This window comes from Drosophila montana, unplaced genomic scaffold (genome assembly GCF_035044405.1).
Source record: "Drosophila montana isolate Dmon_TW-CO22-7 unplaced genomic scaffold, ASM3504440v1 contig_3085_1, whole genome shotgun sequence".
NCBI lineage: Eukaryota > Metazoa > Arthropoda > Insecta > Diptera > Drosophilidae > Drosophila > Drosophila montana.
In genome coordinates this window covers 1-27,714 of record NW_026997959.1, presented here as the reverse complement: position 1 = coordinate 27,714, position 27,714 = coordinate 1, and the positions used below count along the sequence as shown (strand labels likewise).

The window sequence follows — 27,714 nt, the reverse complement described above, 5'->3', positions numbered from 1 at the left end:
AAATTTTACATCTGCAATAAATTTCATTCGTTCCCCGTAAATGTACTCAGTGTAAATTGACATTACTTTTGTTATTGCTAACAACAGGAACTAGTTACTTTTAAATACTATTTCATTAAATATCGCTCATCACTAACATCTTTGTCGATGCTCGTATCGAAAGGATGTGTGGACTTTAATGTTCGACTAGTTTTCCGAGTAACTGGGACTTGTATTGATTCTATTTGTTATTCATTATAATTATTATTTTATATATGATATTACGTGGTTTTCAAAGTTAAACAGTCTCCCGAATAAGTCGTATGACCACAATATCTAAAACAAGACCACGAATCAGCAAAGGCGGCGTCGACCTAGAAGTTGCAACAAAAATAAACAATTTTAGATTACTTCATTAAGTATTTCAAAGTTTCTACGACAGCAATGCAAACAAGCGATGATGCAAAGTTTATTAAAAAGTAAGTGTGACGTTCCAGCATAAGGGGCAGAACATTGTGTTTATATTTATTTTCAAATATGTATGTCAATTTAAAACTAATTTTTAGTTTAATTCTTCTAAGCTATACGAAAAGAAACTTTATACCTGAATTAAACTCGCTTTGTTAATTGGCTAAAACGCACACTGACAGCTGTCATCGATTTTTTCACTAGTCCTTACATTTGATATTGCCATACAAAAAGCAAAACAATTATACCTACGAAACCTCTGCGTCTTAAAATATGCATGCTATTTATATAAGCTTAAGTATATAGAGTATTATACTTTTGTGTCTATTCACGAAACCAGCTGATTTTTTCAGTGTTGCATTTTTTTTTGTTTAAAATGTATTAATTTAATCTATCTATCAGACTATCAATATGTACTCTTTCGGATTGGTTAGGACCAATCCAGGGATTGACATGTATTAATGAACTAATATAAACAAATAAGTTACGAATGTCGATTTCAGTGGATGGGGTAGATAGGAGGGTGAAGGTCATACAGTATGTAAACAAAGCGTTTTTACTAAAACAAAAAAACCAAATTTTTTATGTTTATTCAAAAATAAATGTACTTAAAATGGCGTATTTTTTTCATACCTAATTTATTTTGATTCTTTCTTTTTTCCTGGAACTTAACGGCATAAAAATAAAATAAATAACATCTAAACATTTTTTGGATTTAAAAAACTTATAACATTAAAATTGTATGCAGTTATGAGTGTTTTTACGCGAAACCTTAATACTAAATAAATAACATATAAAAAGAGGTAAAATATTTTATTTAATCTTTTGTGTGGCTGCCGTTAGCGTCACATACATCCTGCCTTCGCCGTTTCATTGATTCAATTAGGTTTTGTATGAATCTGGAATCTTCTGCCATTCCTTTAGTACAGCAGCTTTTAAATCCACACATTTTCTATTGGGTTCATATCAGGACTTTGCGGTAGAGTGTCCAATACCTTTCCACAGTTGTTCAACATCCACACCCTCGCCATATGAGCTTTTTGCTTCGGGTTATTCTCCTGATAAAGTTTAAAAATTGGCTTATTGCCCTTATAAAATATAAATTTCCGTGCACTCCTGACGAGATGTGTCAGTAAAATGATCTGATATTGTATAGTATTTTCAATGAAGGTCAAATCTCCGACACCCTTGCTCGAAACATACTCCCCGACACCATCATTGACAATTTTCCGAACTTAACTGTTGGAAAAATATATTGCGGTTTTCGCAATTACGAATTACGCTGTTAGTGGCTTCCTCAATTTTTCTAAAAATATTCCGTTTATCTCGGTCAGAAATTTTGCAGGGGCCACCACTTACTGGCTTTGCCTCTAGCCTATCTTCCTTATTGGATCTGTTTAATATGTTGAAAATCGTTGGTTTTGATAAATAAAAAATATCGGAAAAATACTCACTTTTAGGTACATTTATATTCAAATAAACACAAAAAATCGCATACTGTATGTAGCAAGTTGAAAGAATTACGAGTGCTAAAATGTACAGTACCCGATTGCACATATCAAACACAATTGAATAATAAGATGAGTTACCCCCCCACATTTGAATGTGACGCATTTCTAGTGAGGCTTGTCTAACAAAATGTGGGTATTAACAGAAGTCGTTAGCCAGAAATGATTGAAACTAGCACGTGCCTGGATACTTTTTTGGATACGTTATTTCAAAAATATTTGGCCCCATTGAAAATAAGTAATAGTTTTGTGCAAATGTATCTCCATAAGGTATATATTTTCTGAGTCGATTTAGCCATATCCGAACGTTCGCATGCATGAACGCATTGATCTCAGAACCTTTAAGAATTCATGTCCTGAAATTCTCCTCCTAGTTTCCGAGTTACCACGGGAAGGTTCCGCTCTATCACTAACCATACAATATATAGATGGGGCAGCTAAAAAAAAGTACTAACCATTCATTTTCTGTAGTTCAGGTCCAGCGGCGACTTCATTTTTGTTCGGGTCCAAGATTCGCCCACTTGCTAAGTGAGAAAGAGAGTTAGAGATACTTTGTGCTTATGCTTTGTGGGATAGAAAGTCATCGCTGTTTTTATACCCTTTCAGAGGGTATTATACAGTTGTCTCGAAATGTGTAACGCATAAAAGGAGACTTCTCCGACCCCATATAGCCATGTCCGTCTGTCTGTTTCTATGCGAACTAGTCTCTCAGTTTTAAAGCTATCCTTATGAAACATTGCAGAAGTCCCTCTTGCTGTTGCACGCAGTTCATATGTCGGAACTGGTTGGATTATATAGCTGGCATAGGAACAATCGGTCGAAAAGTAGGTTCTTGTATGAAACAAATTTCGGTTTGTTGAGATATCTTTACCAAGCGCGGCATTTATTAGTCTTACTATGCGTCTCATATATACGCAAAATTCTATTAAATTCGGACCACAATATCATATAGCTGCCATAGAAACGATCGGTCGAAAATTAAGTTGTTGTATTGAAAACTTTATTGTTTTCCCAGATATCTTTCCGCGTCGATGCAAATTCTTGCATATTTTACCTTTTTTGGCCGACCATGCACGCACACTTACACAAGTTTGTATAAAAGCATTTATGCCAATTTCCAAGATTTGTACTTTTTGCGATTTCTGAATTTCAAGCTCTACACACACAGGCATACAAATGTGTGTGAATGAGCAGATCATGGACGCAAAAGAAAACTTTAAATTTGGTGTATGTGTGATATAAAAATAACACCTCCTTTTTTAACGTCGCATAGGCTGATATTTTTCGTTTAAAAGGTTTTTTTTTAAGCGTTGATTGTTGTAGTCGTTTCAGTACAATATAGGTTTTTATATATTTTTAAACATTCGTCAAGGAGGCACTGTGGGCTAGAAACTTAGAGGTTCCTACAAATTCGTTTAATTTTTTAGGCAAATTCTTTATAAATTGTATTTTGGGTATTAGAAGATTTGTAATGATTCGTTATTTATGTGGCCGGTTACTTTTTAGAATCAAATCATAATCTTGCCATGAAAACTGGCTTGCTGTTTCGAAATTTCAAGCATGCTGTTTTCATTTTTGTTTAGTTATGCATTAATTGTTTGAGCATCATTATAAAAGTTCCGGGGCCATTAACTCTTATTTTTTACTCTCGTGTGGGTAAGAGTAGATCTACTCTATTTTGTAAGAGAGTTAAGTTCTTAAAATGTTTATGGAATCAGAGAAAGAATCGTCTGTTTGCATAGAATCTATGGTGCGATCGTATTTTTTAATGCTTCATATTATACTAGCGGGTACAACCCTGCCTTGCCCGTGGCACGTATGTTATAAAATAAATGTTCTCAAAAAGCTTTGAAAATGATTTTGAAACTGATCAAACGGTTAACAAACAACTTTCATACAAACGTTTTCCTCCAAATTTACCACTGTTACGGGTGGAATTTCCCAAATCGCTGAAACCCGTATTCATGAAGTTCTTATGTAGAGCTTTGAAAATAAGTTTGAAGCAAATCGGACACAACTTAAAACTTCGCACAAAAAATCTTTAAATCGCATTCCCCCCGAAGAAGTTTGAATACGACGAAAAGTGTGAAACACATCTCAAATGATTTTTTTATAGATCTCTGGAAATGAATTTGAGCGCGAAACGTCACCCACCAAATCTTTGACCTCCATTTCCACCAAGGAGGAATGGATTTTCCTAAAAGTGTGAAACACCCCTCAAATGAATTTGAACAAAGATCTTTGAAAATAAGTTTGAAACCGTTTTTCGCGATTTTTCCACACTTGCGGGTTGAATTCCCGAAACCCCGTCTTAACGTGCACCTACATCACATAAGGTAACTACAATGAAAATTTCAGCTTCCTAGCTCTTACGGTTTAGACTGTGCGTTGATCACCAATCAGTCAGTCAGGACAAACAGTTTTATATATAGAGATGATGTGATATTGAATAATTAACTTATTATTTTGTAAGTTTTAATAATCAAATAATAATGGTCCTTGCGAATGGTATGGGTTCTTTATAGTTTGATAGGTCATATTTTGGGCCATAATGCTCGGGCTTCTGTTCGGAAAGGGAAACGAGGTTGTTAGGGATCAAATAAAAATATGGTTTCTTATCGTTGAGAACTTATGTTTAAATCATGGAGTTAATATACTAGTCAATAGTGTGCATATGTTATCCGGCAGTTGCATTTATGCTGACGCTGCTAGTTGCAACATTGTTTACGGATTAATGACTTGAAGTTGCGGGGATGGTGAGTTTGTTTTTTTAAGAAGTAACTTCATCGCAGTATAAGCTTAGCTTAAAAAACCAGTCATTTGCCCTTTCTATGCAAATCGAGATCGAAAGCCTCTTTTAGCCTTTTTCGTAGGTTTTAGAAGCTTTTCATCAAGATCGGTTTAGAAACTTGGAAGTTATTAAAAAAATTATGCTAGTGCCATCCATTAGATCTTGTTTACTAATTATTTGAATATTGCCTTACAATCGTCCACAATTAAATAACAACATTTAAGTGTCACTTTTTATATTCGTTTTAATATTTATTACTTTGATTATTGAGCGCGTCAACTTGCCTGTTCAGATGCTCTACGACGAGTGAGACTAAACAATAGAAGCAATTCAGCACCAAGGCTAAAATGTCAAAATGACATTTTAATCTTGTTCTTTCTCTTTGCTCTATAAAACTGCCTTTTGTATGATTGAGTGATTGTGTCTATTTCAGTGTTGTTATGTTATTATTCACAACACAGTTATGTTAAACCAATTTCACTCATTATTTCAACAAACCTCCTCAAAAGATACAGTGAACTTTTTAATTTCTAGCACAATTTGCGCTTTCTGGGAACAATATTAATGATCCACATTTTTCCAGAAATAGTTATTTTAAAAACTAGTTCTAGGATTAAAGGAAACCCAGGAGAAACCTTAATCGGATCTGTTTGGTCAAGTAACAGCAGAAATAGTTCTTTTCAAAACTAGTTCTAGGATTAAAGAGAACCCAGGAAAAACCTTAATCGGATCTGTTTGGTCAAGTAACAGCAGAGACAACACCGACGGCTGCGGGCAGCAGCCAACAACAGAAGATAACAAGCATAATTACAGCCTAAGAGAAAATAGTTCTTGCGCGCTCTTTGTAAGCTGCTACCCACTCTCTTCGTTGGTCCGTTGCTGTCTGCATTGCTTTGCTTTGCATTGATTCCCGCTGCCCTTCGCTCTAAGCGGCGATCGTCTTATTGGAGTTTCGTTTCGTTTCGTTCGTTTTACATAATGTCATAGTTTTTTAGTTTTTCGTTTGATCGCAACCTAGGCACAACTGATTTGAGTTGGCTGCCAAGCAACAATATAAAACTTATAAATTCTAATAAGTGCCCTGCGCGGCAAAATAAATACATTTAAAAACAAATCTAAGTGTTTGAATTTCGCTGCACTCATGCAGTGTGAATAAATTAGTTGCAAAAAGGCTTGCAACTACACAGGATCATTAGTTAATAATAATTATTCGAAATTGAAAAAAAATTAAAATTTCGTAGACAAAATATTGCAGGAAAAAATTTTTTGTAAGACCCAGATCATTTCTGAGGGTCACATAACTGGCAGCAGGCAACGGCTTTGTCAGGATATGGGCTACTTGGTGCTCTGTGGAAACATACTCAAGAGTAATTAGTTTATTTTTAATTTGCTCTCTTGGGAAATGGTACTTTATATCAATGCGTTTTGATCTCTTGTGGCATGTCGGATTAATAAAAATTGTATACTAGATATTAACGATTTTAGCCATAGAGATTCTCTAACTGCTATAAACAAAGCCATATATAATCCGCTTCAGTAGAAGAAGCAGCCACTGAAATCTGTTTCTTTGTGTCCCAACATATCAGACATGTCTCAAACTTTTTTAATATATACCCAGTTGTACTTTTTCTATCAGACTCACTTCCAGCCCAATCAGAATCAGCATATCCAATTATGGCTTCTTTAAAATTTAAATTTTTAACTAAAGTTAATTTTAAATCAGCACTATAATTGAGCTTACTTGGAAGTGGAGTACATTCTTCTATGTTAAACTTTGGAATATTACTAATATATATACTGACTGACTTAGATATATATGACCATCATGTCTTTCTACTTTTATTCCCATGAAATTTCTTATTTCACATAAGTCTGTCATCCTTAACTTACTCCTTAGTTATGATTTACTTTACGTTTAATTATTCTTTGTTGCAATTACCAAATCATTAACATACAAAAGCACATATATATTTTTCAGAATATCCCCACTATCAAGAAGATAGTTACAACGATCAACAGCTGAATTAACACAGCCCATTCCTTTTAAAGCTTTTTCAAAAAACTCAAACCAACATCGTGCCGCCTGCTTTAATCCATTAATTGACTTATTTAATTTATAGACTTTATCACTTGCATGTGATAAACCTTCAGGAATACTCATAGATTTCCTCTTTCATAAATACCATTTAGGAATGCAATACTTACATTCATATGGTGCACTTTAAAATTAAATTGGTTGGCTATTGATAAAGTAAATCGAAAGCTGGATATTCTTGCAACTGGAGCAAATGTTTCTTCACAGTCTATAAGACATTCCTTTGTGAATCCTCGAGCTACTAGACTGGCTTTATATTTAATAGTAAAAACCCACTTGCAATCAATTATGATTTTACCCTAAAGTTGCTCTAACACAGTCCATGTGTTATTAAAATTAAGGGAAATCTAATTCTTCTTTAATGGTCACTTCTATTCTTAATTTCAGTATATGTAACTGGAATACTATAAAAAAATTTGCGCATTCAACTGTTTAAAAATCTATATGAAGCCTGTAACCCTTCCCTTCTTCTTCATTCCAAGCAATTTTTCACCAACCCATTCAGTTGGACCGGCATTTTCACTAGGCTGTTTATCTGATATTTACTATCAGATTTTCTCTCCCGTACTCTTATTCGGGAAATATGACTCTTTTTCATTCGAATCTATGTTCGAAATCCATTGAGGACTATCCAGAGTATCATTCTGGATATTTCCTACCCGTTCCATACTGTCATTCTGGAACTTCGAGTCCGACAGTCCTAGATTTTTCCATATTAATCATCAACAACAACATCTGCTGCTATCAAAAACTTTAGTACCCATATCCCACAACTTATATCCATTTGGTTCATAGCTCCAAAAACTCCAAAAACATTTATCCAATTTTGTCGAACTAGTCATTGCGTTCGGATACTCCATTTAGTTGTGGTGTATGGGGAACTGTTAAATGGTAGCCCACGCCATTTCACCATGTCATTAGACAAATATTCTCTTCCATTCTTAATGTAGAGATTTACAGCCTATCGGTAATGAGCTTCTCTTTTTGTGATTAAATCTCCAAAAGTAGGAAATGCGCCATAAAGTTAACACACAATAATGTGTACATTGATCAACAAAAACTACATGATAGTACTTTCTATCAATACTAGAAGGTGTTATTGGACCACAAACATCAGAATGAATTATAAATAAAGGCCTCTTAATATGCTCTTTACTTTTTAAAACTTCTCAAACCGATAGTTTAGTTTGCTTACCAATTACAACAAGCCTCATATATCTCATTATTCAGTTGCACATCTATTAAGATTTCCATATCTTTAAACAGATTATTTCGCACAATTTCTTAAAACTTCCCTTTGCTAATGTATCCCAATCTCTCATGCCACAAACGATAATTTTAATTTATTTTAGATTCCGTTGCAAATGTTTTATAGCAACACTAGTTACACACATACTTTCCTTAACGTCTTATCCGCTTTTCGGCTCCAGAGTCTAATATGAATTAGACGTTTCCTTAATCTTTATAATTTATACCATGCCTCAACATAAATGCAAAACCTCCTCTGGGTTGTATAGTTGTACTTCGATTGATTTTTATTTTTTTTTTTGTTTTCAAACTCCTTTTAAAGCTAAAACAATCTTTTTTAAAGTGTCCCTTTTTAGCGAAAAAAGTGTTAGTGAATATTGGTTCTAAAATAGTTTACGTGCTTGGGCTTACATTTTGATTTAAAATGAAACGGCCTTGTTTTATTGTCCTTTTTGCTTTTTGGAGCTACAGCTTGCAAAATTGTACTGCTTGTATCTTTACTAGCATTCTTAAGTTTGATCTCGTGATTTTTTTTGTTGACAAATGCCAGGATCAAGATTTCAATTGCCAATGGCAGTTACCACTCCATCATAAGTAGAAGGTAAAGTTGAAAGTAAGTGTTACACTTTATCCACCTCCTCAATTTTAGCTTCAGATGCTATTAACACATTTATCAAATCGTCAAATCTATTAAAATGACTAATAAGTGGAGTGTCGGAGTGTGGAGTTAAATGTTAATAACTGTTTCCGTATGAAAAGTTGCGATGCTAAACTTTTACGCTAGTACACTGAGTCTAAATTTTCTTAAATTGTCTTTGCATTAAATTGTCTTATCATTATCAGCAATTGACAGAAATGAATCGCTAAGAAATTCATATATGATACTTTTTTCTGCTCTCTCTGCCTTAGCCCATTTATCGTCTATCTCTGCTGGTTTATCTTTTTCAATAACATATAAAATATCACTCACAGCTAAAAGAGATTTTAAAGGAAATTTCCAGATAGAATACCTTTCTCCATTAAAGGGAGAAATAATTTTGAATTTGCTATACTTTTGCATTGTTCTTATTTTATTTTCTTAAAACATTATCCCGTAGAATTCTTGTGTGAAAATACTCACAAACTTTTAAATATTTTTTTGTGCAATATAAACGTTTTCAAAAAAGGCCAAATGGTTGTTTGTAAACTTGTTCTCTTTTTTTTTTTACTTTTTAAACTTTGTTTTCACTTGCCAAATATTTTTCAATGTTTTTATTTTCATTTATTTATTTAATTGTGCACGATTATATATATATATTTTTTTTTTATTTTCTGCGATGTCTGGGCCCATAACCTATTGGAATATTGCCTTACTTTCGCCCACAACAGCACTTTCAGTTTCACTTTATATTCGTTTTAATATTTATTACTGCGATTATTGAGCGCGTCAACTTGCCTGTTCAGATGCTCTACGACGAGTGAGACCAAACAATAAAAGCAATTCAGTACCAAGGGTAAAGTGTGAAAATTACATTTTAATCTTGTTCTTTCTCTTTGCTCTATAAAACTTGGTCACTGTAGCTTTTGTATGAATGAGTGTTTGTGTCTATTTCATTGTTGTTAAGTTATTATTCACAACACAATGTTGTGAAACCAATTTCACTCATTATATCAACACTTATCATTTGTACATCTCGCAGCATGAATTTCTGAAGAAAAGTAGTTGTAAAAATATGATGTCTTTACTTCGGTTTAACACGGGGAAAAAATCGAATAGGCAATTCTAGCAGGTGGTAATTGTGATCGATCTTATAAAACGCCAAGTTTTGCCAAATTCTGCATGCTAGAAGAATGTCTTCTTCTTCGGGAGGAATACACAAAGTACATGCGCCTTTCACTACCAAATTGTGCATACCTTCTGGTGGAAGGCAAAGGCGCCCAACGTGAGGCGTTCTCTATAATATTCTGCATGCTGGAAGGCATAGGAAAAGAAAACAATTGCATTTAAACAGAATTTGCTTATTAAATTAAATCATATAACTAAATTATATGAATATTTGATATTGTGTTACGATGTTTGATAACATTTTGCATATATATGTGAATCATAATGGAACTAATAAATCACGAGTTTGGTCAAGTTATTTTAATATAAAAACAGGTTTCCATATTTGACCTATCGTTTCTATGGCATGATGGCATGATATGATATATAGAAGTCCGATGTTGATAAGATTTTGGAAATTTTTAGGGAGCATAGTGAAACTTATAAATGAATACTTTGGGTAAGACATCTTGATAAATAAAAAGTTGTTCGTACAAGAACCTACTTTTGGACCGATTATTCTTATGGCAGCTACATATGTATTACCTGAAACAAAAAGACAGACCTATGGAAAGTTTCTAGATGATAGATTTTAAACTGTTGTCTAGTGTGCATAGAAACAGGCATACGGGCATGGCTATGTCAAATGGGCTGTTGATGGTGATAGTTATAAAATGAAAGATATTTGATTTATATATATTATTCAAGAAGCTACATATACTCTTATACTCTTACGAAATTTTCTCAAAAAAACAGTATTTCCATATCGGTTTTAATCGATTGCTCAGAAACGGGCAAGTTATCGATTACTGGGCACTAGAAGGACATACTTCCAAAATTTGGAGTCTCAAGCTCTTACATGTTTTAAGATTACTGGGCACTAGAAGGACCTACGTTCAAAATTTCAAGTCCCTAGCTTTTATAGGTTCTGAGATCCTTGCGTTCATACATACGGAAAAACCGACGGATGGACAGACAGACGGACATAGCTAGATCGACTCGGCTATTGATGCTGATCAAGAATATATATACTTTATGGGGTCGGAGATGCTTCCTTCTGCCTGTTACATACATTTGCACAAATACTTTATACTCTTTTTACCCATTTTTAATTGGTTCAGGGTATAAATATAGGCATACATATAAAAATTCCCTATCGCCCCTTGACTCAGAGAGTTCTTTTGGAGCAAGGTAGCCTAAGCTGTATACAATTTTCCACATACTCTTACATATTATTTATAGTTTAAATTATATATAAATTTAAATATATAAATAATATAAATTTTATACATATATTTATTTTTGTGGGTCCGTCCAGTGTTTCACTAATTTTTAAAGATATAATAACATTTTGTTATTTGCACCTATCACCTGAATTCTTATGGCATGTATTGATGTTCCATAGTTGCGCAGTGAGAAGGCAGATCCGGGAATGATGTCCTTTGACATAGGAATTTTTTTTCATTGTGGTTGATGGCGGTATGACACGATCGTATGTTGGCGAAACGTTCGTGACTGTTCTTTGTAGTCTGGTGGAAACCGCAACGAAATAAAAGATGTGATATTATCGTAGTGTTACTAAATGTTATTTATTACTTACTGTTTGCTTTGTCTTATTTTGTGTCTAAGTTGGGTGTGTACTGGTCGTAGTTAAGAAAAGCTTTGCATCCAGATGACCCAGGACGATACAGATTCACTCCTGCTCCGCATCTGTGACACACCCAACAGTGGTCAGAAATGCGGCAGAAGTCGAATAAACTTCATGGTCAGTAGGCTGACGAACTAAGCATATGACGCTTAAATATTTGTCCACTGTCAGGATTGTGCATAGAGATTTGTTCAGCCTGTGGAGTGTATGATTTTTCCCTTGTTGAGTGTATGATTTTTGTTGAAAAAATGAAAAAAACGTGAGTAATTTTGTTGTGTTAAGTTGTGTTTGTTGTTGTTGTGTTTTTGTTGATATTATTAGAAGATATTGATGTTAGTAAGATTTGTAGTTATTAGTAGGTGCATAAACAAACAAAATAAAGAAGTATTCGTTTTACATTTCACAGTCTGTGCTCAAAATTCTTAGCGGTGTTCAAACTAAATTTAATTAAAATAGTTGTAGTTGTAGTTGTCAATGAGACACCCCGTACCCCATACCCGTTGATGGCGAGGTCAGCCAGTTGGCCAATTTTAGGTCACGTCGTTCTTCCGGTAAAATAAGGTATTAAAAAGAAGAGCTCATATTTTACTAACTTCCAGAACTATAGCAAGGTCAAGGTGCGTCCGGAGACATCTTAGATAACGATATCTAACTTAGAAGTGAGCTATTATCTAGATGGTGATGACGTTATGACTGATCCGGAAATTTGGTACCTGGGAGAGGAGCATGTTGAAGAATCTAAAGCACGAATATCATCAATTCGGAAAGGATGGCCTGGGAAGACTCACCTGTTGCAGCATCAGAAGCTGCTGATCGAGGGAACCAAAAGCAACGCAGAAGTTCATGTGGGCCGAAGTGCATAAAATGCTGCAATTAGGCATCATCGAAAGAAGCGACAGCTCCTGGAGCAACTGGAAAATGGCAGTCCTGGGATTATGCAGACTGATGGATAAGGTTATTTAGGCGTCTTTTGAAATCCAAAGCCTTCGTGTACTTTAATGACGCACTTAAAATATTTAAATTTGGCGACTAAATGCTTGAAGGACGCAAATCTTACCAAAACCAATTTTTGTTTCCCCACGCGAGTCTTAAAGACGCAAGCGGAAGACTGGCTTACTGCTCACTTGACCTTCAAAAATTCCTCTTCCTACGCGTTACAGAAAGGACGTTGTGCCTGGCACGTTATAAGAAGCGGAAAGAGGTAAAGGGTGAGCCGCAGGATTTGTTGGTATTCCCGACTCTAGATATCAGGCTGCTAATTATCGCGAGTTGTTACATGAGATGACGAGTCAACAGCATAAGTCTCCAGATTTTAAGGCGTGGGTATTGCTTAAAATACAGCGAGCGAAGCTTTAAAGGCTTAAGTCGAAGGCACAAGTTGGAAACTTTTTGCCGAAATTACTAATCGCAGCGCTCATTCAGAGAGCACTTACAGGTGAGACATAGTTCAGGGGGGCGTGAGAAAAACTTGCATGCGTTGCGCAGGTAGTATTTCTTTTAAACAGTGTCACCTGAAAGGAGACGAAAGGCCAAAATCACAGAGTGGAGAAATGGAAATGTATATCGGTTTCCTAGGGAATTATCGGAAATCAAAGCTGGGGTATGCTTATGATATATATATGTATATAGGTGTTAAGTATATTAGTACACCAAATGACAGTGGGGTGGCAAAGCCAATATGCGGTCCACTGCGCTCTCCTAGTAGAGGTAGAATGGGAGATGGCTGGGCAGTAACGGGGATAAATTTAAATGTAAGCGTGTGCGGGTTTCGGCACAGTTCACTTTTTGCTCCCACATCGATTTAAACAGATAATTAAGTCAATTGGATTCTTTGTGAATATACAAATTTTCTAAAGCACAATAAAATCTACTGCAGAAAATATAATCAAAATCTATTAATAAACACCGAAGTCATTAAAGAAAACGTGTGGTTATTAGAAAGCCATTAGGTAGCTAGCGAAAAGCGCAAGAATTTCTGTATACATGTGCATACACACAAATAGAATATCAATTTTAGTTATCTACCCATTGATACATAGCAGGTAGTACGCATGACGGAACCGGCCGGATCGGACATAGCTGATATAGTAACGATCGGTTGAAAATTAAGTTCTCGTGAGAAAAAACTTGTTTGTTTTCCAAAATACCTGTACCGAGCTTAGCATTATTAGTTCCACTATTTTCTTTTTTACTTATATGAAAAACAGTAAGCCAAATGTCCACAAGCGTATGAAATCCTTGGCGTGTCGATGCTATTCAAAGTTTATCGTTACATGGGTTCCAATTATGGGTGTATCTATTGATTCTTTATTGGTGTAAAAGTTTTTTAATAATATGGCAGAAACACATAATTTTTAAAGTTTTCGAAATATTGAACAAGTAAGAGGCTCTAGTCGGGAGTTCTCGACTTTGGGATCCCTTGAACCAAAGACAATATAAACACTAAGATGAGTAACACCCATACATTTGAATGCGACGCAAAATTTCTAGCCTGTCCTTTCCTCTGGCCTTTGAGGCTTCACACGACATGCCTGCCGATGGCTGTTCGTTCAGACGAACGAATGCCAAAGTCGCGGCTTGCTGATGCTGACACGAGCAACGAAGTTAGTCGCCAGCCTGCCTTCAGCAAAGCTGGTCGATGGTGCTTTGCGTCGCTTCGTTTTCGAAGTACATTAACCGAAAAAATGTTGAACTTAAGATCGACGCAAAGTACTTCTACTTTATCCATGAAATGCATGCTTTATTTAAATGATACTAACGATAAATTTTACAGGAAAATTAAAGAATAAAATAATTTTTCGCAAAGCGCAACTTGTTTAATAACTATGTTAGGAAAATAGCACACATAGATTGATTACATTTTTGCTTGTGGACACTGTATGCTCGAGAGAAGTTCTTGTCTAAGCCAATGGCGTGCAAGCACCTATGTTTGTATGTGTGAATTATGCATGCATAACTACATCAAAATATGTATATATGTGTTGTTATTCACCGCTCTGACTTTGGCTGGTGAAGAAATAAATTTTGTTAGTTTTCTAGCGCTGATCATGACCTATTCCAAATTTGTATTCACATATGAATGCATGTTGTGTACTGAGGTTGGCTCCGTAGGAAATCTGTGTTTTAAGTCCATGGAAATGTTTATATAATTTCTTAAAATTTTAGGTTTCATCTGTGATTGTGATTTGTAGATTAATAATTAGTTACATATTCAAAAACAAAATTGTTTTTCGGCTGGTCGTTATTACGGTAGCTATATTGCATAGTGGTTCGATACTGCCTGAAACAAAAACTAAGCTCATAAGCTTCCGAGACAATACAGCTATCCATCTAACTATTGGGTACCATCACAAATTATCGCGATATACATACATACTAAAACATAACATGAGATTAGTGCCTTCTTTCACTTAGTTTTCATTTAAAACTTCTCCGACTTAAACTACGCATTTTCGGATGCTAAAATGTTAGTTAAGATTTAAAGATGGATGGAAATATATTCTTCTCAATTAATACATTTTGTTGTTACAGACGCTGGAAAGGCGGCTGTATAGAACCGCACCCCACGGACATGGCACTAATAGTGAACTATCAGCTCGAGGCCACCGTTTTTGGAGAACCCAACAATCCCATGATTGAGGAGAAAAAGGTTTGAAACACAAGACCGAGGTTAACATTCTATTACTTTACTTTTACTAGTGTTTCCTAGATTACTTGTGAATATTACAGAATAAAATAAAAACCAAAATTTTATTTTAAGTTTGACAATAATTCATATAGCTTTTTGTTTAAATAACTGTAAAATAAAATGTTTCCATTTTAAAATTTCAAAAAGTAATAATTTCAACCTATGCAGGCGCATCGTCGCAATGCAATATTCTTAAATATATCTAAATTTATTAATACTTGTTGCTTATCTCATATGTTTAATGCATGATTACACATTGAAGCATTGTCAGAAAACAATACGCCTGCGTTCGCTGAATATCAAAACAGATCCCGCTGCCCTTGCTCGCGAAGTGGTGGAAAAATGTGAGCTTATACACAAGTCGCAGCTTAACGAAGTGGAGCAAATCATATTCTACCTTAAGAACCGTAAATACAATGGTGAGGACCAGCTTTTCCAATAACTTATTAACGGCTATAAACCTATTTATTATTAAAAAAACGCAGATATTGCTGACAATCCACATACAAACAATCGTAAATCGGCGGCGCTGCACACATCTTATACGCGCTCTTCTGCGCGATCTTATAACAGTGTGGGGGCCATATCTAGTATAACTATGGGATCGGGGTCTAATGGGGCCACAACGTCAGCTATATCAACGGCGGATGTCACCATTACCAACATTGAGGAGTATGTCGATCTACTCTACGAAGAGTTGAGTGAGCGAGTACGCGGATCTGCCATGATACTTCAGATGGCTCGGAATGCCGATAATCTCGAAGAGTTAGAAAAAAGTGGTAACTTGTTAAATTCTTATTTTTTTTGCTGTATGCAAGTTGCAAATTGTTGACTTACCTCTGTTTTTGTAGAGGCCTGCCTCAGTGCGTTATCCCGAGTGCTGCGCGAAGATTGGCGGAAAAGCTTAGACTTATCCACAAACATTATTTATATATTCTTTTGTTTTTCTACCTACACCAAGTTTCATCCACTTATTGTACAGTACAAGGTAAGTTTAAGCAAGTAAAATTTTTATCATAATCTTTAAGATCATTGCGCAACAGATAGGGTCGCTGTGCATGGATATCATCGACTTCGAATTGCGTCGCTACGAAACTATGCGTAACGAGCTGGATGTTCGTAAGCACCCTAACAGTTCCACACCGCAGTTGGCCAAGACCGGCAAGGATAACCTTAATCGTAGTACTGAGAACTCCCTGGACATTATGAAAGAAGAGAAACCAAAAGAGGTGAATAAGATCATTACACTTACCAAAGGTTGATAGTTACTCATTTAACGACAATACAAAAGTATATATCTTATTTCCATTAAAATACCATACTTCGTTTCTTAACCTTTCTTAACTAATCACAATTGATCTTTTGCTGATTGTTTTAGAAACACACTCATGCTCATCATAGAAACATAAAACACATAATATTTAATAATTAATTAATTAATATTTTATAATAATGACACTATAAACATTTTTTGTGTTATACTAACTATGATTTTCATGAAATGGGCATTGAATTATTAAATTGAACTTCTACCAATTGGCTGTTATTTGAATAATATTATTTCAATTATATAATTCGTTAAAAGTCAAATTAATTACAATAAATAACCATTTAACAAAATTCATATTTATATGCCAATAAACATATTTATATTATCCTTAAATAGCCAATATTATATGTAAACAAAAATACGTATATCACAAAATAATTTTATAAACTCAGACATGTGTGTACAGTACTTAAATATTATATTTTTTTTTTTTTTTTTTTGACCGAGGGGCGCAGTTGTGTAACGTACGACACGAGTTGCAAAGTAAAAAAGTAAAAAACGAATACAAACTACGAGTATATGCACAAAAACAATTACAAAAAAAAACGAGAAAGAAGTGCTATCTTCGGCACACCGAAGATTTAATACCCTTGCAGACCCAACCTTTTCAAAATGCTCATAGTGCTTTGCCCGTATCTAAGAAGCACAGGGAAAATAGTCAATGCCGAGTATGGTTAAGATATCATGAAAAACAAAACAGGTTTCCATACAACAGCTTAATTTTCGACCGATCGTTCCTATGGCAGCTATATGATATAGTAGCCCGATGTGAATAAGATTTTGCATAAGTGGAGGGAGGATATCTTGAAAAACAAAAAAAATTCCATACAACAGCATAATTTTCGACCGATCGTTCTTATGGCAGCTATATGATATAGTTGTCCGATCTTAATAGGATTTTGCATATATATGGGGAGCGTAGTAAAACTAATAAACACCGAGTTTGGTCAAGATATCTTGAAAAACATAAAAATTTTCCATACAAAAACTTAATTTTCGACCGATCGTTCCTATGGCAGCTATATGATATAGTTGCCCGATCTTAATAGAATTTTGCATATATATGGAGAGCTTAGTAAAACTAATAAGTACCGAGTTTGGTCAAGATATCTTGAAAAACATAAAAATTTTCCAAACAAAAACTTAATTTTCGACCGATCTTTCCTATGGCAGCTATATGATATAGTTGTCCGATCTTAATAGGATTTCGCATATATATGGGGAACGTAGTAAAACTAATAAATACCAAGTTTAGTAAAGATAACTTTATAAACAAAAATGTTTTTCATACAAGAACCTACTTTTCGACCGATCGTTCCTATGGCAGCTATATGATATAGTGGTCCGATCCAGCTGGTTTTGACAAATGAACTGCGTGCAACAGAAACAGGGAATTCTGCAAAGTTTTATAAAGCTAGCTTTAAAACTGAGAGACTAGTTCGCATAGAAACAGACAGACGGACAACTCGGCTGTTGATACTGATCAAGAATATATATACTTTATGGGGTCGGAGATGTCTCCTTCTATGCGTTACACATTTCACGACAAAAATATAATACCCTCTGCAAGGGTATAATAAAAATAAGACTATCTACTAGCTAAATAGTTTAGAATAGAAGACTTTATACGAGGAAGAGAACGGAGTCTTCTCCGTCTGAATAGTCTGTAATGCTTGTTATAGTCATCATAGAGAACCCTGAACGATTCATGCAAGGCATAATTAGTTAAGCAAAATTGAAGCGATAAGGGTGTAAAATTACGTGTTAGTCTAGTAGGGATAGAGAAATTTAATTGGCTAGTCAACACAGAAGAGTCAATTTCACCAGTTATTAATTAATGGATAAATATTACACCCAGCATGGTTCTACGATTAGTTAAGGAAGGAAGGTTAATCATCACAAGTCTGCTGGAGTATGCCGATAACCGCACACGAGGATCCCAATTTAAACTATGAAGGGCAAACAACAAGAATTGTTTCTGAACGGATTCAATTCTGTCTTAATGTTTAAGTTTAAGAGGTTGGCTAGACACCAAGCCTGAAACGCATCAATGTCAGCTTGTAAGAGATAACATGATGCCATATATTTATATGCAAGGCATAACTTCACATCGTCAGCATACATTAGTACTCGAGAGTGAGACAGTATCGAGGGAAGGTCATCAGTGAAAAGAGTAAAGAGTAGCGGGCCAAGATGACTACCTTGAGGAACACCGGAAGTCACCTGAATTCGTTTAGAAAACGAATTTCTGAAAAGAACATTTTGGGCTCTGTTACGCAAATACTCTGAAATCCAGTTCCAGAGGTTGACTGGGAAGCCGAGAAGGCATAATTTATGAAGCAGCAAGCAGTGGTTTACAAAGTCGAAAGTCTTACTGATATCAGTGTAGATGACGTCAGTCTGCATCCTTTTCTTAAACCCATCAATTAAAAGCGAAGTAAAGTCAAGAAGGTTAGTGGTTGTAGATCTGCGCTTCACGAACCCATGCTGGGAAGGTGAAATGATAGAACTACATAAATATTGCAGTTGAGATGTTATTATTCTCTCAAAAGCTTTAGGTATAGCGAATAATTTGGAAAGACCTCTATAGTATTCGACATCGGACTTACTTCCTTTCTTATGGAGAGGGATAATGTATGATTCCTTCCAAATGGTCGGAAAAGATGAAGTGTTCACGGACAATTCAAAAAGTTTTAACACAGGTTTACATAATGCTGCAGCACAGTACCTGAGCACACAAGTAGGAACACCATCCGTGTGTAAACCGGCATGATAGTGTTAAGGTCGCTGAGAAGGGAACTTTCCGTAATAATGGGATTTAAGATGCTGTTTGACCTCTGTAACTGATAAGGATAAGACTGATTTTTATTATACCTAGAGGAGGAGTAGGTAGTTTGAAAAAAGTTTGCGAACAGATCGGCTATGCCTGGATCAGTATTCGCGCTCTCTTCTGCAAACTTAACCTAAGAAGGCAAAACAGATGTCTTTCGTTTAGAATTGACAAAGTTACTAAATTGCTTAGGATTATGAGAAAACTGGAGGCGACAACGGCGAAGGTAATCCTTATAGCAGATGGAATTTTGAGTAGAAAAATTTGATCGGACAACTGCATAGCGGGAGCAATCAGAGTGATGTCCGGATTTCTTAAACATTTTATAACACCTCGACTTCACATTTTTTAATCTGATAAGTTAACTTGAAAACCAGGGAGACCTATAAGGCCTCGCTGGGTGATCAAGAGGAACGCAGACATCATTAAATAGCTTAATGCCAACATCAATGTCTGCACAATTGCACTGTTGGGACCAGTCGACTTGCAGAATACGATCATTCAGTTTATGAAAATTAGCTTTTCGGAAAAAACATTCAGCTAATTCCGATTCCTTGATAGGGACTCGGGCTGGTAGATCAATGACCATATCCTGTGCACAACTCTGTCGAACGAATCCAACACGAAAATTAGATCAAGAGATCTGTTTCTTGAATTGCGCACACGATTAACCTGCTGTAAGGACATTTCATGTAGACCATTAATAAATTCGTTTGACGAAGCCGGCAACAGAAAGTTTGAGTCTGATGACGATGACCAATCGACATTAGGGAGATTACAGTCCCCAAGAACTACTAAAAGATCCCTTTCAGAAAGTAGGGAGGAGATAGATTTAATAGCATTAAAATTGGTTTGATAAGTGGATAAGTTAAATAGAGGGGGTATATAAAAAGGGTGTATGGAAAAACTTCCAAATACAACTCTCACAGCCACCAACTCAATCTCTGAGATGGGAAGTTCAATGCGTTCCGACGAAAGACCAGACTCCACAGCTATGAGTACTCCTCCTCCGATACGGGAAGCTCGATCACATCTGTGAGTGGTGTATTTGAAGGTAAAAATTGAAGAGTCTGAGATGTCAAGCTTCAGCGAGGTCACAGTAAAAGCGATAATTTGAAAATTAAAAGCAATAAACTCTAAATACAGGTTAACAAGTTTAGATTTAAGACCTCTAACATTCTGGTAAGCAAGCTCGAAAGAAGAATTTAGTTTTTTGACGCAGCAACTAAAGTTGTTGCGCCACTAGAAACAGGTGGTAATAAAATAGGAGTCCGTTTTTTATTTTTGGCTTTATATTCTTTAACTATTAAGTTTTCCGGCCAAAACTCTTTACAACAAATGTTAGTAAATATTTCTGGCAGAACACCTATTTTAAAGGATGCAATATTAAAATAAATTTCTGAAATTTCTCTACCGTTTTGCCTGTATAAAGGCTTTTACATCATCTGATGAGAAGTGAGGGACTAGCCTAGAAACAAAAATGTCTTTTCGGTGGAACACCCACTAGAGGCTAAGGCGCCACAGTTAGGACAGAGGGAACACTATTAGCTGTGGTACCTAAAACAGCCGGTATTCCGGACGACGAGCCTTCTAGCGGCTTCTCTAAATTTAATTGTTGCTGTCGCCCTTTCGGAACTTCTACGACAGCGGACGATACGGATAATTCGACTGGTTTTTCTCGTGCCGATGTCACACATTTCGGGACAGAATCAGTGTCCACAGCAGATCTCGCAGCTACCGGGGTAACAAACGAGATGAGCTGCTGTGTAATCGGTATAGTAGGCTGCTGAATTGCAGCCGGAGGCTGAACGGTATTAGGCAACGGAAAATCACAGGGAGTGGGCTTTTTAGGCCCTGGAGACGCATCCAACAGTTTTGGGCTGTTAAATTGGGTATCCAGGGCTGTGAGCTGATCGTTTAGTTTACGAAAACCAACAATCAGACTTCTAAAGCCACTCCACCTCCCTACACGAGTCGCAACTATAGTGCAAACCATTTCGTTTGGCAATAGCATCCCCCACTTGGCCAGTGTAACCCGCATATTTAGAATGCACGACAATATCACATAGCCAACAAGGTATGCTGGATTGACTTGCCGTAATTTGCATTTGGCAAGTTTTTTTAAAACATACAATGTTATGGTTCGTTATTATGGTTCTCTACTGTAATAACGCAGCCAAATGTTAAAAGAGAGTTATTTAGATTAATAGCGTATAGAGCACCAACAAGCGACATAAAGTAAAGTAGAAAAAGATCAAAGCACAAATTGAAAAAATTTGAGAGAGCGCGAGAGTGCGAGAGAGTAGTCTATTTATAGATTGCTTGCTTGCTCACGAAATCTTGCACACCAAGAGAGGCGATGAGCAGTTAAGCATAAACAACAACAAGAGCTTACCCACAGAGCTAATAGCGCAACACAATTGCACAAGATCACAAATTTAAAAGTAACAATATTTATATGATAAAATGCACAGGCCACAAGCATGCACTCGCGATAAAATAAAAAAAATAAACCGAGAAGGCAAACAGAATAATATAAATACATTAAATACTAGCGGGTATAACCCGGCCTTGCCCGTTACCTTCACGTAAGTTATAAAATCAATGTTTTCAAAAAGCTTTGAAAATGATTTTGAAAATGATCGGACGGGAATCAAACAACTTTTATGCAAATCGGACAAAACTTAAAATTCACCAAAAAAATCTTCGAAATGCATTTGCCACCGAAGGAGTTTAGATTTTGCGAAAAATGTGAAACACGTCTCAAATGATTTTTCTTATAGATCTTTGGAAATAAATTTGAGCACAAAACGTCATCCACTAAATCTTCGATCCCCATTTGCACCAAGGAGGGATTGATTTTTCAAAAAGTGTGAACCACCCCTCAAATGAATTTGAACATAGTTCTTTGAAAATGAGTTTGGGGGCCGATCGGATGGTAAACAAAAAACTTTCATACAACCGTTTTCCGCCAATTTACCACTGTTGCAGGTGGAATTTTCCAAATCGCTGAAATACGTATTCATTAAGTTCTTATGTAGAGCTTTGAAAAAAAGTTTGAAACAAATCGGACACAACTTTAAACTTCGCACAAAAAATCTTTAAATCTCATTCCACCCGAAAAAGTTTGGATTCTGCAAAAAGTGTGAAACACGTCTCAAATGATTTTTCTTATAGATCTTTGGAAATGAATTTGAGCGTGAAACGTCACTCACCAAATCTTTGACCTCCATTTCCACCAAGGAGGAACGGATTTTTCGAAAAGTGTGAAACACCCCTCAAATGAATTTGAACAAAGATCTTTGAAAATAAGTTTGGGGCCGATCGGATCGTAAAGAAAAAAGTTACATACAAACGATTTTCGCGATTTTTCCACACTTGCGGGTGGAAACCCCGTCTTAACGTGCACCTACATCACATAAGGCAACTACACTGAAAATTTCAGCATCCTAGCTCTTATGGTTTGGGCTGTGCGTTGATCACCAATCAGTCAGTCAGGACAAACAGTTTTATATATAGACATAAATATTAAAACGCCAGTGTTTTATTAAAATCAAAACAAAACGGAGAGCACAAAAAAAAAACACGTCTGTTCGCTTCAAAGAGGAGAATCCAATAAACGAATCAGATTTTATCTTGACAATAAGACCGGTGCACACAAGTAAGGAGAAGAAACACATATAATTTATAACTGTTACTGTGTAATCAGCGCCGCCGAAGAAAAACATTTACTTTTACCCGAAATACAGCTAGGTTGCAAACGCAATATGCAAACCCTACATGCATACAAACTTTTGCTAATCTGTGCCTTGTACGAATTTCATTTTCTTGAAGCACCTTCAGCAGCACTCTCATCTTGCAAGCGGTTCTGAAGATTTTTATGAATTTCCTTGTTTGGACCAGCAAACCAATGCACCATAAATCTAAAAATCTTTTTTCTGTGCAAAACCGGAAACCCGGAAATCGACACGTCAGATTTAAGGTTGCTCGCGAGTGCGGCAGTTGCGGACGAAACTATTCACCAGTCTGATAGGATTGGCCTCCTCCTCGGTACGGATATTTTTTTTTAATGTCTGGCAGTTGGACGCATCAAGCTCGCAGACACTTTGCAAGTCCTTTAGAAAACTGTCTTTGAAGGTTTGTGTCTGGCAAGTATCCCCATCAGTCGTATATGCAATCATCAACCACCGTTGAATGAGTCAATTGACAAGAATCACTAACCATACAACATATAGACTAGACCGTTAGAAGAAACGCATGTGGCAATGCATTTTTCTGATTTCTGGTTCAAAGTCGCCTTTGTTTTTGTTCGGGTCTGAGACTCGTTCACTTGCTCAGAGAGCAAAAGAGCAAGAAATACCTATGATTTGTGTCATTGAGTAATAAACAGAGACATTTTAAAACTGGCGGAAGGTCGATTAGGTTGGTCTGCAAACGCAACGTCAAATACAAAAAATATAGCTCATTTATAATAGGAAGCAACAACAATTCATTTGCAAAACAACAACAGTGCGCATGAAACCCCATTTTTTCTCATCGTCTGTTTTGATCGCTGAAAAGTTGGTGTGAGACTTCGAGGACATAGGAAACTCAGTTCAAAGAACAGGGACAAATAATGCCGCTGTGTTTGTTGCTGGTTTTTCTGTCGTTTATACAAGGCGTAGAAACAACAACACAATTTGGGTACTAAATTGTTGTTGCAGAACTGAGACCCGGCGCCAGTAGGTAGAAAATTTGAATGCCAAAGCCATGGGTTACGCATACGGCACACCAACATCATATATTATGACGTTACATTTGGAAGAATTTTATTTCTTGTCTTGACTAGTATCACTAACCATAGAACGTATAGACTGAACAACTAGAGTAAAAGAATGAGGCCAAGCTTTTATTGTCGGCAGGTCGTCTTCGTTTTTGTTCGGGTTCGAGACACGCTACATGCTCAGACAGCAAGAAAGTAGCAAATACATATGATTTGTGTGGTAGAACGGCATCGCTGTTTTTTATCTCGCTCACACTACAGGAAACTGCTTTGGCTTTCTCTCATCCATATGATTTGATCGATAGAGCGCCATCGCTGTTTTTTATCTCGCTCCCACTACAGGAAACTGTTTGGCTTACTCTCAGTGCTCTCTCTCATTATAGGTAGGGATCGTTTACATGTATGTGTCCGCACAAGCAAAAATGCGCACAATTTCAATTTTTGCTCAAATTTCGGATGCATTTCTTCCCATTTGAAGGGACAATTAATATGAAATAAAGAAAGCGTTTACCACGTCGATGCGAAATTCTTGCATTTTAGCTCGTTATCGTTGTTAAGGGTACCTAAGCGTTGGCATTTGTGCATTCAAAATTGTTTGGGCTCGCCATACACGCACACTTGCGCAATTTTGTATTTATGCGTTAGTGTGTTGGTTGCCTGCCTGTCCGATGGAAATTAGGCAAGATTTAAAGTTTTTGATATTTCGTATGTGAATACATATTTGGGATAGGTCATGCATGATCAGCGCTAGAAATTAACAAATTTTATTTATTTGCCAGCTAAAGCCAGAGCAGTGAATAGCAACACATTCAAATATGCTGTTATGTATGTATATTCACACATATACAAACATAATTGCTTGCACGGCTCTCATAGAGCCGAAGCTCAGGGTACATTCTATTTTTGCATGTTCCGGGATCATAGGAAATGTCCATCGGGACCATGAACCACAAGTCTCGTAAGCTGGAGGACGATTTCGACTTATACTAGACGATTAGTAACATCCGGGTTAACGAAAAGTTTGTTATAATTATTTCATGACAGAGAAAAAAGAATCAGTACTTATTAGAAACAGCAAGTTGCATGGATTGAAAAGCTCAAAAGGTAAACCTCAATTGACTTTGGTTTTAATAATCTTATTTTTTTCCAGATGGAGCCGCCACGTCGCCGTATACCAGAGCTAAAACAGCGTCCTAAGTCGGGAAATTGGAGTAGCTTTCACGGAACCAATTCCTCTTCGCTTATGAGAAATCAAATACTAAACTGCAGTTATCATGAGGCGCTTTCTGCCAGGGGTAGTGCAAATGCATTGGAAACCGTTTATCCCGTTGAGGCAAGAACGCAATGCATTAATTCATTGGATCAAAATGACCCTAAAATAAAAAAAGAGGAAATCGATCGACTGAATAAACAACTTAAGATATTTGCCAAGAAACAGGAACAGTTGCTTCGGGTTTCTTTCTATCTGTTGTTAAACATGGCCGAGAACGTCAAGCTTGAGGAGAAAATGAGACGAAAGAACATTGTTAAGATGCTGATCAAGGCACTTGATCGTCAGAATATTGATTTACTTATGTTGGCTACCACATTTCTTAAGAAGCTTTCCATTGTAGGCGACAACAAGGATGAGATGTACGCGTTAAACATTGTGTCGAAACTACCACGCCTTTTTCAAAACCCGCATACAGATCTGGTGCAGGTAACACTTAAGCTAGTATTTAATTTGTCGTTTGATGCTACAATGCGTCTTAAAATGGTTGCTGATGGCTATTTGCCTTTGTTGGTTATGTTTATTAACGACGAGAAGCATCACGGAGTTGCGGTTAAAATACTTTACCACATGAGCCTCGACGATAAGGTCAAGTCTATGTTTATGCACACAGAGTGCGTACAAATGGCCACAGATGCTATCATTTTGAATCTAAATGTAAAGGTTGATCTAGATCTCATAGCGCTTTGTATTAATTTGTCATTGAACCGACGCAATGCCCATATTATGGTTGAAGGTCAGCGTCTACACAGTCTCATGGATCGAGCTTTTAAGTACCAAGATGCCCTATTGATGAAACTACTGCGCAACCTTTCGCAACACGAATCACTACAACTACAATACATTGAATACGTAGGGGACTTAGCGCGCATTTTAACGATCTGTGACGATGAGTCCTTCATTGTGGAGTGCTTAGGTATATTAGGTAACCTAGCGCTAACTGACTTAGATTACTCGCAAATACTGCAGAATCATAAACTAATACCCTGGATACGACAAGTGCTAGTGCCCTGCGCAAGACTTGACGATGTTGTGCTCGACACTATCGTTTATCTGGGCACGTGTGCTTTCGATGAGCTTTGTGCACTCCTCTTCTGTCGCGCTAAGGTCGTGATATCATTAATCGAACTGCTAAAGGCCAAGCAAGAGGATGATGAGATTGTGCTACAGATCATTTTTGTGTTCCAGCAAATTCTGCGACACGAAAGCACACGAGAGTACATGATTAAGGAAACTGAATCGCCAGCTTATCTCATCGATCTTATGCATGACAAAAATGAGGAGATCCGTAAAGTGTGCGACTATTGTTTGGATATTATTGCGATAAGTGATAGCGAGTGGGCCAAGCGTATAAAGGTGAGTTATATATTTTTAAAAACATTTGAGATTTGAAGAGGAGCAACGTAATCAAGAAAATTTCCTTATTACGGTCGTTTTCGACTGTCTAATATTTGAACATTTATATCCTAAAGAGTTACCATAAATACAAATATGATTGAATTATAGCTAAAACAATCAACCCATAATACGTTATTTAAAACTAGTGTGTATTCCTCTGCCTTATTTTGTGCATTTTCACCCATTAACCGTACGTAGACGATTTAAGCCTAACCGTACTATCTTAAACTCAACATCTTTAGTTATTTTTTACATTAAAAATAAGTTAATACTTAAACATTATTTTGAAATCCATCAAATATTATATGTCTTGTGAAAACCTTGAAATCGAAAATAAACATTCGTTCATTAATCTTTTGACCCGCATTTCCATCTAAAAGCGGTGGATTTTGCGAAAAATGCATCTCATAAATATTCACAGAAATCTCAGAAATAAGTGAAGCTGATTCAATAATAAACAATCACTACAGTTGAGGGTGGGATTTCCAAAATCGCTGAAACACGTATTCATTGAGTTCTTATGTAGGGATTTGAAAATAACTGATCGGACAAATCCTATATTTGAATTTTTACCGAAGAGGGATACAATTTCCGAAAAGTGTGAAACACCTCTGATATGGATTCGAGCTAATATCTTTCAAAATCCGTGACCCCTATCGAATGGTAAACAAAAAAGTTAAATATTCTCCCAAACTCCTTCATTACTGATATGTGTTAATTACCAGAAAAAACAATTGTAGAAAAAAACATAAATAGAACAACTTTAGTACGTGGACATGCCATAAACGTTATCAGGGCTTAAATATGGCACCCAAATGTGCTAGTCTTTAAAAATGAAATTCGTCAAACTATATAATGAATCCGGAAATACATGCAAAAAGTAAACATATCTGTG

At 36.2% G+C, this 27,714-nt stretch overlaps 1 protein-coding gene across 1 annotated transcript; it reads left to right on the top strand.

Annotated features, from left to right (window-relative positions):
- Positions 1-148: 148 nt before the first annotated feature.
- Kap3 (kinesin associated protein 3) lies at positions 149-26,777 on the top strand (the record flags this gene model as incomplete). The annotated part of the gene is given in 7 exon segments (XM_064685716.1): positions 149-458; positions 15,073-15,190; positions 15,492-15,648; positions 15,715-16,008; positions 16,081-16,217; positions 16,273-16,458; positions 25,302-26,777. Coding segments are annotated over 7 exon segments (2,403 nt in total), but the record flags the coding sequence as incomplete, so codon positions are not given.
- Positions 26,778-27,714: the final 937 nt, after the last annotated feature.